General features: G+C 38.0%; 1 protein-coding gene across 1 annotated transcript in view; it reads left to right on the forward strand.

Annotated features, from left to right (window-relative positions):
• The window catches only part of Ecpas (Ecm29 proteasome adaptor and scaffold), a 107,923-nt gene extending 96,130 nt beyond the window's left edge, over positions 1–11,793 (forward strand). The window contains exons 45-49 of the mRNA XM_032903622.1: positions 439–577; positions 2,623–2,728; positions 4,574–4,662; positions 7,270–7,341; positions 8,745–11,793. Of these exons, the coding sequence (XP_032759513.1) occupies positions 439–577; positions 2,623–2,728; positions 4,574–4,662; positions 7,270–7,341; positions 8,745–8,884 (546 nt within the window). The 3' untranslated portion in view covers positions 8,885–11,793. The remainder of the gene's footprint in view (positions 1–438; positions 578–2,622; positions 2,729–4,573; positions 4,663–7,269; positions 7,342–8,744) is intronic.
• The last annotated feature ends 3,913 nt before the right edge of the window (positions 11,794–15,706 follow it).

Below are 15,706 nucleotides of genomic sequence, written 5' to 3' on the forward strand. Positions count from 1 at the left end.
TTGTGTGTTTGAAACATTGCCAAGTTCTTTCCATCTTTAATTCTCCTGATCCAAATGCAGGTCTTTTTAGGTTATACTCAACATACTACATATATAGTATTTTCATATACAAATTGTTTAAAAGTATTTCTCAAATTTATTCGATATGTATAATTTTAATGCAAATGGAGAACTCCCGGTAGAGAGCTCAGCATTTAGTTCTTGGTCAATATCTCCTGTTCTACACTCTGTTTTAATAGTATAACTGTAGCTTTAATAGTATAACTGTAACTTTAAAGAAGGAAACATTAGAATTTCCTTCCCTCTCTTCTCCTCCCCCTCTTCTCCCTCCTCCTTTCTTCCTCTCCTTTCCTCCCCACTCCCCTCTCCCCCACTCCCCTCTCCCCCACTCCCCTCTCCCCACTCCCCTCTTCTTTCCTCTCCTCTGATATATCTTAGAACTCACTTGAAAGCATGGGAGTTCGTACAACCAAAGCTGAAGACGAAAATGAGAAGGAAAGAGAGCTGCAGCTGGAGTCTCTGCTGGGCGCCTTCGAGAGCCTGGGGAAAGCATGGCCTAGGAACCCAGACACCCAACGTAAGCACTGGAACACACATTTATACAAGTGCTGTAACCAGGAGTCACTTAGTAGAACATAGTTTTTTTTTCTGTGTGGCATAGTAATATCCCTTATGTAGTCTGAATATTAACAGTGAGAATTTTTACTCTTTCATTAGCAAATAAGAACCTGGATCACTGTATTACTAGGGATAGAATAAGAAAGAGAGATGGCATACTCATTGGCTTCTCTCCAGAGAACCTGATAAGTTTGATTTCCCAGTACCCACATATGTCATCCAAGGGCACCCATGTGATGCACAGATACACATGCAGGCAAAACACTCATACACAAAAGAAATAAGATAAAAATAAAATAAATCTTTAAAACAAAAATATCAAGAACTGGATGGCTTTAAATAACAAGAATTTCCCTCCACCTCCCAATTCTGGTGAGTAGAAGTCTAAGATCAAGTTGTTGGTGGGGTTGGTGTCTTCTGAGATTTCTCTCTTTAGCTTCTGAGTGCTTGCCTTTCCTGTCTTCACATGGCCTCCCTCTGTGTTGCTGTGTCCTGATCTCTTGTAAGGGGATTGGATTAGTTTCCTTCCATATGAGTCTTTTAAATAAGTGTATCTTCTAGTACAGCACACTAATGTTGGTTGTACAGTTGGATGCATAACAACCACAAAGTACTTTGTGTAGATAATTTGACTGTAAAAGTTTTGTTAACTTTGAATTCGTAGCTATTCTCTGATAAACTCACAATAAATATTAAGAGTTCCTTCCTTTCAAAATCGCCTGCCTTGCCGTCATGTCTTCAGTAAGCAAGTGATAGCTGTTTTATTGAGAAACTCATGACAGAGATTTTCAGAATTAAACATATATTTACAGAAAATTGAATAGTAAGTCATGATTATTAGTTCAAGTTGTAGTTACAACGTATTGACAAGGCCATTACATTTAAACAGGTGCTATTTAAGTTTGTCTTGTTCTGGGAACTATACTCTGTCCCATTGACAGTCTTTGTGTTAATTATTTGTAAACTCAGGCATAACATTTTCTTTGAGCCTATCATTCTTTGTTTAACATATGAAGAATTTCCTAAAGAAACTATCAGTTTGTTAGTAGTATTATGGATTATAGTAGAAGTTGGATTGCTTGATACCATTAGCATGAATGACTGTTGCTTAATAGCCAGAGAAAGTTGAAAAGGGAATTACATAGGAAAGGTAGCATCCCACGCAAAGAGTTTTAACACAAGACATGGAAGATGTACGTTAGTTAACCAGACACTGAGTAGAGCCAAGGATGCTCTCTAAGAATGTCAGTGTTGCATACGAGCCTCTCACATTTCATAGTGTCAGCGGTAATTCCTGGTCTTTGTCTTTTTTTCTCTAATTTATAGAGAAACACATTACAAGCTGATAGGGGTAGAATTTTTACCTCTTCCTCTCATGTTTTATATTTTAACCTTATTAAATTTTATAGTAGATATCCAATTTATGACCTGCCCTTTGGCCTTGTGCCAGCAGGTAGCTATGAATGTGGCCTGACATGTTGAAGTGACCGAAGTTTGGAAAGCCCTGTTCAAAGCATTTAAAATCAACTTCTATTTTTTATTTTTGTTGAGTTTATTCTCCTATCAGTATATTAATTGTATAATGATGGTGACAATTGTGATCAGACTAGCTTACGATAAAAGACAACTGACCATTGATAAACCCACAGTTGGAAGAGTATTTAAGGGTACTTAAGGGTTCCAGACCTTTTGGTTTTATTAAGGGAATTTACAAGGGAAGGGGAGTATAGCTAAGCTATTGTCTCTATTTGCCTTATTGTCTCTAATGCCTTAAGATCAAATCATTAGAATACGTGTGTGTGTGTGTGTGTGTGTGTGTGTGTGTGTGTGTGTGTGTGTGTGTGTGTGTTAATGTTAATGGCTTGGGGAAAATTCCATGTCTTTAGTTAAATTGCCCTCACCTTACTCCACTTTAGTCTTTGTCTAATGCTACTTTCTGTTTTTTTCTCCATCCTTTGTTATCTTACATATTTCTTCCTCTTTCCCACTTGGTCATCTGCCCAGGTTGTTATCGTCAGGAGATGTGCAAACTGATGTGTGAGCGGCTAAGACTCAGCACATGGAAAGTGCAACTAGGTGTCCTCCAGTCAATGAACGCCTTTTTTCAGGGGTAATGTGCTTCATGATTCAGGTTTTTATTTTATCTCCCTATTGAATGGATTCCTTAACCTTTACACATTCTTCTTTCAAAACAGAAAAGATTCTTTTCTCATACAGTATATCCTAATTATAGTTTATTCTCCTTCTACTCCTCCCCGTTTCTCCCCACTTTCCCTCTCCTCTTATCCACTCCGTTTATGTCTCCCATAAAGCTCTCTTTAGGCTTCTAAGAGATAACAACCAAACATGACAAAATAAAATACAATAAGATGAAACAAAAACTATCACAGCAACCCAGTGGGAAGAAAAGAGTCCCAAGAGCCATCACAAGAGTCAGAGAGCCACTCGCTGTCCTAGTCAGGAATCCCATAGAATTTTAAGCTAGTAACTGTAAACTATACGCAGTGGACAAGCTGTAGAGCCATAAAGCCCTGTGCTTAGTGTTCCAGTCTCCGTGAGCTCATGTGGCTCTTACTTGAAGTTGGTGTCCTCCTCCCTTCTTGCTCTTAACAGTTTTTCTACCTCTGTTTCCTAGGAATTTCCTGAGCTCTAAGGGGAGGGATTTGATGGAGACCTCCCATTTAGACTCTTTCCCCACATTGTCTGGCTGTGGGTCTCTGCATCTGTTCCCATCTGCTTCTGGTGGAAGCCTCTCTGTTGATGACTAGATAAGGCACTGATCCATGAGTATAACAGAATATCATTAGGAGTCATACTATTGATACTTTGATACTTTTTATTTTCTTCTTAGACCAGTAGTGTTTGGTTTTATGCTAGGTCTCTGGGCTATCTAGTCTCTTTGTTCTTGGTTACCCAAGCAGTGTTGGATATGGGTTCCTTCTTATGGAGTGATACATAAGTCAAATCAGACATTGGATGGATTCTCCCACAATTTCTGTGCCACCATTGCCCTAGCATATTTTGCAGGGAGGACAGATTTTAGATCAAACGTTTTATGGCTAGGTTGTTGACATTTCTATTTTGGTAGATTGCTGTGTACCTTCCCACACCAAAGAGACAAGAACGTAAGGGTGAAGGCTACATGTAGGCACCAGCTCATCTTCACCATGTTTAATGAGTTGTGTGGATGTTGTCCTCTGCATTGGGGCCCCGATTTTAGTTTGCAGAGAGCCACCCTTTTTCTTAACAGCAACTTGGGTAGTTTGGGGATTTCCATGGGATCCCCTTGACCAACAGCTCAATTGAATACAACCCAGTCCTGCTACTGGGATCCTTGCCTGGCAACAAGAGATGATCAGCTGAGACTCTATCCCATTACTAGGAGTCCTCATTACTATCACCTTCATAAATTCCAGGTTTCCACTGTGCTAGGTTTCTACATCACTGTATGAATGCCTACCGTTTTCAGCCATTTCTCCCCATATTTTCCCTCTATCTCCCCCACACCTTGCCTTTCCCTGCCTGCTCCCATCCTTATTCTCTCCCAATCTGCCTGTAAATCCAATTTTCCCCTCCCAGGGAGATCCATGCATCTCCTCAGACTTCTTCTCTTTACCTAACCTCTCTGAGTCTATGGATTGTAGCTTGGTTATCATTTACTTAATGGTTAATATCCACTTATAAGTGAGTATATATAAAATTTATCTTTTTGGATATAGGCTACCTTATTCAGAATGATTTCCTAATTTCATCCATTTGCCTTCAAATTTCATGATGTCATTTTTTTAAACAGCTGAGTAAGACTCCAGTGTGTAAATATACACATTCTTATAATCAGTTTAGATATTACGAGTGTCTAAGATAACATGGTAAGATGGCATGTACAGATAGAAGTTATGTTAGGCAGGTTTTAAATGGTTAAGAGTCGCATTATACATCACTTTTACACTTACAGGTTAATGCTTCTGGAAGAAGAGCATGCAGATCCTGAAGCTCTGGCTGAGATTCTTCTTGAAACTTGTCAATCAATTACGTATTCTTTAGGTGAGTAAGTAACAAGAACTTGAGTGATTTGTTGTTGTTGTGGCTGTTGTTTATTTTGTTTTTGGTGTTTATGATCAGGCACAGTCCCTCATGCAGGCCACTCTACCAGTGAGCTGCATCCTCACCCCTTTTTTATTCTGAGTTAGGTCTCTTTGTGTTACCTGGGCTGAGATTCACTTTATGGCCCCAGTCACCAAGGTAACTAGGATTATAGCTTGTGTCCCCAATACTTGGCTTAAGTAACCCTGATTTTAAAACTAAGGAGCTGAGTCTCAGGATCTAGACTTCTGGAACAACTACTGACTGTTCTGTTTATGTGCCACATGTCCCCCAGCAAGGGTATGTTATCTAGAATTACAGTAGACTTTTAGATTGTACCTTTACTTTATGTCAGTTTTAAACACTAGTTCCTAGTTTATAAAATAGTTGTTAAAATAGGTTAGTTAGTACGTATATATACTTTATGTTTTTCCTTTTATGTTTAAAAGTGTATTACTTACAACTTGTCCCTTTATTACTAAATTCTTCAGTGTATATTCCTTTTTATAACATCATTATGGTATCAGATTTATACAGTTTTGCATGGATGCAATGTTTTATTGTTTTTCCCCTCATTCATACTTTAATTTCTTTAATAATTTTTTGTAGGATCTCATATTCCTTATTACTCCCCATTAAAACATTACAGTCAAGGATCACATATAAAATATTATATCTTTTAGTCTCTTCATCAGGTACACTTCTTCAGCTTCTTGTTCTCTTATATTACACTCATGATTTTGCAGGATAAAGTCTTTCCCTCTCTCCTTTTTGGAAAAAAATAATACATTTGCTCTTTGTCTGACATTTCCTCAGGCTTGGATCTGGCTTATGAATTCTGATGCTAATGATAACAATTTTTCTTACATCAAGGGGCATGCCATGTCCACAGCTCTGATTTTCAAAGATAATTTTGTTTACCTAATTCAAGGTACCATGGTTTTTCTCTATAGTATTGTTCTTACTTTTTTTTTTTAATGTCTAATAGGTAGTGCTTGAAAACATGCTATTGCTACCTGCCTTACCTCCAGGAACAGGCTGCACTACCAGAGTCCTTTGAACCCATGGATAAAAAACACAGACACACACAGTTGTTCAGTTTCGACTTGCCTTTGACACAATTGCTGGGTGCTACTTATCTCCCACCTGGAAAAGCATGCCCTTATCAATACTCTGAGCTCCTCTCCACCTGCCCAAACTTTAGCTGCTCAGTTATATCTAATCCCACCTAAACATCCCCAACTGCCCACTTGTAGGATCAGCCTGTGGCCATACAGTCTGAGGTATAACATGGCTGGTTCCCTTTTTCCCCTCTCTCCTCGCATCTGTCTCTTTGCCTGAACTGGAAGTTCTGCCTATTCTTTCCATCCAGCAATTGGCCCATGGCTTCTTTACTGACAGATTAAGAACCAATTGGGGAACAGGACCTTAGCATCAGAACCACCCCTACAACATACTTTAAGATTATTCAAATAATCTCTTCGAAATTGTAACTGTTAAACAGTCCATAAAAATACAAAATAAGGCCATGTAAATGTACTTCTCTCCAAGGTGTTTGCTTTAGATTTTTACATACATTTGTGATTCTTCTATGAGCCAATTTAATATTAACCATTTAGTAGCTGGCATTTTATTTTGAACAAGATTATTCTCTTTTTCTTTATTTATGCATCATTAACTGGTATTAATTCATACCCCCTAACCTCTTAATGCTTTGTAATTAATTATTTTTTAGGATTTATTTTTAATTATGTGTATGTACAAATAAGTACTAATGTCCACAGAGGCCAGAGGTGTTAGGCCCTCCTAGAACTGAAGTTACATGCAGTTGTGAGCTGCCAATGTGAGTGCTGAGACTTGAACTCTTGGCCTCTGCAAGAGGATTATATGCTGAACCTTCTCTCCAGCCCCTGATTATTTTTATTAATTAGTTAATTGTTTAGGTGTCCCAGGTATGGTTAATGGAAGTCTTTTAAAGCTGAATGCCCTGTCCTTTTGATGGGTCACTATTGGTTTTTATAATACATCTTCCCTGCTGTGGACTAGGATGCATATTAGTTTTTGTTTGACAGTTGATCAAAAAAATTCGATGCCTTTTGTAAAACAGTGTGAACCAACACAAAATTGGTTTTATTGGTAATTTTTGGAAATAGCTTGCATTTCTAGATATAGAATAGAAAGCTAACAAAATTGTCTTTTTAGGTTTGAAGGTATCCCTAGATGATATTCTTCAGTGAAATGAGGAGGATCATGAAGATCCAAGATTTGTCTTAGGTGTGACGTGCTGATGATTGTGCATTTGGGATAATACTTTTAAATATCTCACATCTAAGATGGGTCTTTTAAATATTACCACTTAGGATTAATGGCTGGCTATCTATAGCGCCTCAAAACAGTGTGTGTGGACATACAGCATAATTTAAGTATTTGATAATAGTTATTGAATAGACCTTTACTTCAAGAATGAATCCATAAGAGTTTTAACTTTTTATCTTTCAGTAACATTAATTTAATTTTGGAAGTTCTCTTTTTACAACATACTCTTGAATTGCATATTTTTCTTCTTAGAAAATAAAACCTACTCATCTGTGAGAACAGAAGCTTTATCTGTGATAGAATTACTGCTTAAAAAACTTGAAGGTGAGTTCTTCATAACTTTGATTAGAGCACCATAAATCCAAGGTACATCCTGTGAAACACTTCATAAAATTTTTTCTGTTTTGCATATATGGTATAAAGTGCGTATTAATGTATCTGTACATACAAGTAGACTATAGAGAACTAAAATCATTAAATTTTAATTTCAATCTTGTTCTTTTCGTTTATATATTTCTAATGAATTATTAAGCTATATTATCATAAAGTAATAAAGTTTTGTTTCTTTCATGAGCTCTGTCATACTCTTGGTTAATTACAAGAAGTGGTTGGCAGTGATAGAGTAGACTTGTTTGCATGTAAATAATAGGACACAGCAAGAAGACGGCCAGGTTATTTTATCAAAGACCCACTTGAGTTACCATATTTGACAACAGCTTACTTTTAGTCCTGTTTCTTTTCTTTCTCCTTTTTCTTCTTTATGAAACCTTATAAATTTTATGTTGTGTCAATGGTAGAAGAAAAATGGCTTTTTTCCCTCCCAGTATTAAATATCTGTTACTGGTTTCAGGGAGGGCCCCTTCTGCCCTCACTGCCTTCTCTTTTTCCTATTCTGGTCCATGAGCTAATAGTGAAGATGATGAAACAGTTTACTTCCCACCCTTGTGAATTGGTGTTTGTACTTTTTCCTCTTTCGGCCAGAACCTGTCATAGGTTTCTACAAAATGGGCCCTTTAGTCTCAGAGATATCATATGATCTATTTTTTTCTTGTTAAAATAAAAAGGCATAGGCACTTGGCCATATGGTTGAATTCTCAGTTTTCCAGGTAACTTTCTTGAAGCTGGACATGTTGGTACAGGCCTGTAATCCCGGCCTTGAGAGGTAGAGGTAGAAGATCAGGAGTTCAAGGCCAACTTGAACTACATGAAACCCTGCTAACAGTTATAGTACTTGCTTGAAGTCACATCACTAGAAAATAACAGCATTATCAATGGAGTTAAGATTTGCTGTGCTTCCTTGTTTTTAAAACTTTGTAGTATTTATTTGGTTCTTTAGGGCTTTTGTGTAAGAAAGGAGTAATAAAGTATTAACTATACAATTATAAAACCTTTTAAGGTGCTTCTTTTTATGAGTCTTACTAAATAGCATTCTGTTATGGTTGAAGTGACTATCTTGCTCCTGTGCCTTGATACGTCATTCTTCCCTCTGTGCTTTGGTAGTTTATCTCCCCAATGTCTCAGTCTCACTCATACTAGGGAAAGGGTGGAACTCCCCAACCTGCTTTCAGGCTGTTGTCAGAAATTGGGTTTGAGACACCTGACCAACCTGTGATTGTTATATACTGTGCTCTTAATTATAGAGTTGCTGTGTGGTTGTTTGGGGAATAGGATATAGAAAATTTTTATTCTTATTCTATAATGATTTTCTTTGTTTTCCTTCCCTTCAGAAGGTAAACAGTGGGAAAGTTTGACAGCAGAATGCAGAAGACTTTTGATTGAGTCTTTAGCTACTATGGAGACAGACAACAGGCCAGAGCTGCAGGAGAAAGCCTCAGTATTGAAGAAAACACTTGAAAGTCTGGAATGAATGAGGAGGGGAAAAACAAACAAGTGCCATGTTCTTTCGGGATTGAAAATAGTGGTGATTTTTTAAAAAACAAGTGGGGGAAAGTAAAGGTTACTCTGTAGCATGCATCATTCCGTGGCTGAAATAAAAAAAAAAAAAAAAAGCCTTAAATTTTGCTCCTTATTAGCTTTATTTTACTTGTCTTTAAAGTATGTGGGCTAAGTGAACTATTAACTTGGGTTTTTGAAAGGTAGTTGTAAATATGTCTGGCAACCATTGTTGCCGAAAGAACTGAAACTATTATAAATGAAATACAGGGCAAGCAGGATTAAGATCTTAGCACTACATCCATGCTGAACTCGCTGTAGAAAGGGATCCTGTAAGTCACTCGATATGTAACCTTACTTCTTGCGCTCCCTAAGATATAGGATTGGGATGGCAAAGCCTTTGAGGCCAGGAGCCAAGGCCACAGACCCAAAGTTTAACATCCTGCCTTGGATATTTTTCTCAGCCTCTTACCAAACCAGTGTTTATCCTGCCCCTATCCTAGAAATTCCCAAAGTGAGGTACATTTTAGAGTGTCATACAACAGTTCTCATTCTAGAGCTAAACTGACTCTTATCACTGGACTCTGAAACTCACATGCTATGCATTTCCTGTGCATAGGTGGTTACTTTTCAGGGAATGGTTTATTCAGCCTGTTTATAGGTTGAGAATATTCGAACTTCATAAAATTCTGATTGCTGTCATGTTACCGGAAAATAAAAGTAGATTGGAGTAAGATTAGAGCAAGTCTGTCTGTATTTGTGATCATGTATTTTTCCAAAATCTAAAATAGCAGTAAAAATTAGAGATTGCCTTGGTTTAGACCACTTAAAAACCTGGAAACAGTAACTTAACGCTTTCTACTGTCATGCATACAGTGTGACTTGGAAGGAAGGATGGGAAGCCTTTTAGTTAACTGTCTGAAATTAAATGCCCTCTCTCAAATTAGCATGGTACCACTTCAAGTAAACTGCTGTTGCCAGGGTCTTCCCTCTGCTTTCTGCTGCTCCTGTACCTGCTGAAGGGTGCAGGGTTGTTAAGTTTATGGTAAGCTAAAACCTCTAGCTTGTCTTTTTGGAGCACAAGATTGATTTATATATTCAGTACTATCTCTTTGATGACATCAACACCTGGAATCTTCATGGTCAGTATTTTTGGTCGAAACTCCATGTTTAGTTTGGTAGTCTGCAGACCAGTGTATTTCAAATATTTTTAACTGTGACTCACAATAAAAATAACTTAACATCTGATTCAGAATGTGTGTGTGTCTGTGTGTGTGTGAGTGTTGGTGTATGTATATGTGAATGTAAAGCCTTTAACTGAACTATTTCATGAAGAAATACTTAGTTGCTAAGTTTGATACACTTTAATCTCTTTGTGTCTCACTGTTGTAAATGTTCTTCAGACTCACTCAATTCATTTCCTGATTCACAAACTAGGTTGCTATGTAAGTTTGAACAATACTGCCACTGATAACACCTAAACTTCTACTGTATTTGAAACTGTTTCTGACTGAAGCTCTCTACTGAAATGCTCATGGCTCATTTGGTATCATCTTTGCTGATACTAGACTACAGTAGTGAGTTTGTAGAACCTTGTGAGTTCTAAAGAATCTGTCGTAGAATTGCATTTAAGAATGGCTTTTGCTCTAGAGAAAAACAAATGGTTTCAAATGTTCTTTTGAAAGATGTGGCCTCTCAGGATATGATGTTTTCTTTTTGGATCAGCATTGAATGCATTAAGGACCTACCTGACTTTCATTTGTAGTGTCCAGGACGCTGCCTTGGCAAGAATGCAATGCAGGTCAGGTATGTTGTTGAAGATGAGAGGGTAAGGGCAAGAATAATGTACTTGGTCTGTAGCAAATGTTGAAACCTCATCCAATTTTCTGCTTTTTAAATTTTTTTGTTATTTAACATTGGGGATTTCCCTTGGTGCTGAGATGGTGCTAAGACACCTGAACCTTAGTGCTATTGCTTTACATGTCTTTTACTTTCCTGAGCACATTTCTAATTATATACTTAATGCCTTCATGCTCGCCAGCAAATCATCTTCACAGCTAGTAATGCTGTGTTTCAAATATACTTTATGCTTGGTATACATATATGTTTATTTTAGAAGGTTAATCAGGACTCTGTAATTGTAGAATGTTGGTACTGGTGAACACGTGGTAAAGTACCTGTACATGCATATATCATCAGTCTTTATTTGCCAAAGCTATCTTGAATGACTTGATTTTTCTCTATATATTCATTTCTGTTTGTCACACAAATAACTAGTTTGGAAGACTTGTTCCTTATTCCTGCCATTAGTTCAGTAACTCTATCTTTATTGAGACGTGAAAAATGTCTGGATTGTAGCAGTTGGGTTGAATATGAAAATGGTCTATGGTTTGGTGGTCAAGAGTAGCTGTTTCATTGAATGTTCATGTCCTGCTTACACTTTCTTGGGGATCTGTCTATAACACAGTCCACTTACCAAATCCCCATTGCTTTGCCCTTCCTTTTTTTTTTTTTTTTAAACTCATGTATTTACAGTAAGAAAAGAATAAAGATGTGACCTCACTGGTTGGTGCCCTATCAGCAGTTGTGCTGTCTGAGCACTGCCTGCCCTTGTGGAACATTTCTACCTGCTGCTGTCACAGTATATTCATGCTGCTTGTTAAGTTCAGGGAGTTATTTTGACATTGGCACTTACGAAACTGTGCAATCTGTCATTAAATGGATGTATATGTAACAGATTTTTGTATTTTATATGCAACTTCATAGATCCTCTGCAATATGTACTTAGCTACCTAAGCATGAAATAGACTTATTTGAAAGAAAAAAAACCTCACTTACTCCCCAAAGATATTAAATGGTAAATAAAAGTTGCATGACCTGGCATTTTGATGTAGTGCTTTAGTTTTTACTAGTTCTGTAGGAAAGTAATCTAACTGCTAACACGTTGACTGTTACACTTGAGGAAGGAAAGAAGCCCCACTATTCTCAGCTATGTCTAATTAATAAAAATTGCTGGCTTAAATGTCTGGGGTACTTAAGTTCCAAAACATCATGAACTGCCGCTGCTGCCACATCTCGGAAGAAAATTGTTTTATAATACAATTTTCTGGTAAAAGTGACTTTCCATGAGCAAGTGGAGACAGCAGGCAGTTGTGTTGATCACGGCGAATGTACATCATTGTGGACAGTGATGCTTAGGTACAGGAAAACATACTTGCAGTATAGAAGATAGGATTAAAGCATTATGTTGATTAGTCACAGGTAAAAGCTTACCAGCTTGAGCCGTTAAAATGCCTTTAGTAGTCTTGTCATACTGGCTTTGAATTGATGAGAAAGGATGGAAATAGCCAGTCTTTCAAATGATGTTTATGGAATTATTTAACAGTTTCTTTACCTTTAAAATGGTATGTTTAGGGATTGGGGGGTAAGATGGTTGATGAAATGTTTTTTCTAGATAACTATTAATAAGAGTTGATAAGAAAGGAGAAACTAGGATATTCTGAGGAAAGGAGATAACTAATAGTAAAGACAGATGAAAAGAATGGAAGATTTGGAATGTGATGAAGAAAAGAAACAGCTCACGACTCTAACCCTGGCTTTCTTGCCTGGGAGGGGACCATGTAAGTACAACTAGAAGGTAAGTCAGGCAGCCCTGTTGATGACAGACTGGCAGCCTATAGGAGATGCCCCTAGTCTTCAGAAGTCTTAAATACAGTGTGACAGCGACTCCTACACTGCTAGGCTAGCTCTAGAGACGAAATCTATTTCCTTTTTCTGTACATCTCAGGTTGCTTTATAGCCAGGTACCTTTACCTTGAGAGGGAATCTATTTGAAAGATGGAGCAATCTTAGAGATATGTGAAACGGCATCTCAGGGACCCTAAGGATACCCTGCCACAGTGTCTTCATGGGAAAAGGTTGTAAGAGGCAGCTGTGCCGAGGGCCAGATTTTAAGTTTTGGGAAGGTGTGGTGGTCCTGCCTTCTGTGGCTACCTGTTGGTTACTGCAGAGGCCTTGAAGGATTGTTTAGCCTCAGACTTGCCTTCTCTGTGTTTATGGTTTGCTGTTAAATGAGACTGCTGTGGTGGGTTACTAGGATTCCATAGCCGCCTGCCTACCACAGGGGATTTATAGCTAGGGAAGGTAAGCCCAGCAGAGAACCATTGATTTTGAAAACTTGAATTGGGGAGATCTAGAGAAAATAAATATACATTTAGGTACATAGGGCCTGCCAAAATTGAACTGTAGGGTTAAAATGTTCAACAATCAGTGACATTGAAGAATAATAGAGTTACTCAACAAAGAATGGTTCAGGACTAGATGGATTCACAATTGAATTGTGCCAACACTCAAAATTATTCCATAAAAATTGAAAAGCATATTTCTTTATTGATCCTACAAATCTGGCATTCAATATGTAATGAATACAACAAAAACTATAGGCAATTTCCTTAATACCTACACAAAAGATTTTAACTTTATATTGATTCTTTGTGAGTTTCACATCATGTACCCAGTCCTACTTCTCTCCTTGTCCTTTTGTATCTGCCTTCGACCCTGAGGCAAAGAATCTTAATACTACAAATCAAATTCAACAGCAGAATTAAGATCATATACCAAAATAATGTTGGTTTCACCTCAGTAAAGGTGTCATGTTAAAGGAAAATCAATAAATAGAATATAGCATACAATAGATTAAGTATATAAATCACATCACTAGATGAAAAACCTTTGACAGAAATCCATATGATAAAAGCCGCAAAGAAACTAGGAATACAAGGACCAATACCTTACTATGATAAAGGCTGTATATGTAAAAGTCGTATAGCCAATATTTTACAAAATAGGAAATGAATGTTTAGAAAACATCTCTAAAATCAGAGATGGCGGGGTTGGGGTTCAGTCCCCAGCTCCAAAAAAAAAAAAAAAAAAAAAAAAAAATCAGAGATGGCACAATGTGTTTCCCCACCTAAATATAATACTTGAATTTTTGGCCACAGCCATAGGCAGGGGGAAATAAAGGGAAGCAAGCCAGACTGGAAGAAATCAAATTATTTCTATTTGTAGATGATATTTCTGGGGAAATTAAGTGTAGAGGAATTTTAATCCAGCAACGTGGCTACTCTGGCTAAGATAGGAGACATGCTCTAAATACACTCGATCCTAAACAATGAGGGTAAAGTTAGTGTGTAGAAGGAAATACCCATGCTTGAACGTGATGTCTAATTGAGAGACAAAATGATGAATCAGGAAGATTTGACAGAATAGCATATGCCCAACTCTCACAATAACAGAAGAGAGAGACTACTTAAGAGGGAATAGTGCAGACAGGAGGAGAGAAGCAGTTTTGCCAAGACAGTTATAGAGACAGGTTGCAGAGAGAACAAACAAGCTAGACATAGGTGAAGACAGAATGAGCCAGAGAATGAGAAGGGGCCAGGTTAGGACATGCTGCCAAAATTAGTATGAGGCCAAGCAGAACAATTCAGTCAGAAGCTGAAAGCCAGTTTGAATCAGCATGAAGAGTTTTGAACAGAACAGCTGAGTTGAACCAACCAGCCAGAGTTCAGAAAGAGCTAAAATAGGTGAGCTTATTCAGCATAAGTCTCAGAAGCTGAAAACATTCTAAGCCCAGATAAGATTGTGCAGATGTTAGGAATTTCCAGAATTAGGCCTAGGTTAGCAGATACCTCGGGGACAATTCAGGTGAATAAGAAATCCTTTGACAATTGAGTGCCCTCTCAGGAATTTTAATCTTGTTAATAAAAGAATTAAGAACAAATTCAGATAAAAAGTTCCAGGACAATTTTTTTTATTAATTTTTTTTTATTAACTTGAGTGTTTCTTATTTACATTTCGAGTGTTATTCCCTTTCCCGGTTTCTGGGCAAACATCCCCCTAACCCCTGCCCCCCCCTTCTTTATGGGTGTTCCTCCCCATCCTCCCCCCATTGCCACCTCCCCCCCAACAATCACGTTCACTGGGGGTTCAGTCTTAGCAGGACCAAGGGCTTCCCCTTCCACTGGTGATCTTACTAGGATATTCATTGCTACCTATGAGGTCAGAGTCCAGAGTCAGTCCATGTATAGTCTTTAGGTAGTGGCTTAGTCCCTGGAAGCTCTGGTTGCTTGGCATTGTTGTTCATATGGGATCTCGAGCTCCTTCAAGCTCTTCCAGTTCTTTCTCTGATTCCTTCAATGGGGGTCCTGTTCTCAGTTCAGTGGTTTGCTGCTGGCATTCACCTCTGTATTTGCTGTATTCTGGCTATGTCTCTCAGGAGAGATCTACATCCGGCTCCTGTCGGCCTGCACTTCTTTGCTTCATCCATCTTGTCTAATCGGGTGGCTGTATATGTATGGGCCACATGTGGGGCAGGCTCTGCACTTGATCTTAGCTAAAAGGCCGAGAAGCGATGTGGGGCAGGCTCTGAATGGGTGTTTCTTCTGTCCCTGTTTTAATCTTTGCCTCTCTATTCCCTGCCAAGGGTATTCTTGTTCCCCTTTTAAAGAAGGAGTGAAGCATTCACATTTTGATCATCCGTCTTGAGTTTCATGTGTTCTATGCATCTAGGGTAATTCAAGCCTTTGGGCTAATAGCCACTTATCAATGAGTGCATACCATGTGTGATTTTCTATGATTGGGTTACCTCACTCAGGATGATATTTTCCAGTTCCAACCATTTGCCTACGAATTTCATAAAGTCATTGTTTTTCATAGCTGAGTAATATTCCATTGTGTAGATGTACCACATTTTCTGTATCCATTCCTCTGTTGAAGGGCATCTGGGTTCTTTCCA

The sequence above is a fragment of the Rattus rattus genome, chromosome 1 (genome assembly GCF_011064425.1).
Source record: "Rattus rattus isolate New Zealand chromosome 1, Rrattus_CSIRO_v1, whole genome shotgun sequence".
Lineage (NCBI taxonomy): Eukaryota > Metazoa > Chordata > Mammalia > Rodentia > Muridae > Rattus > Rattus rattus.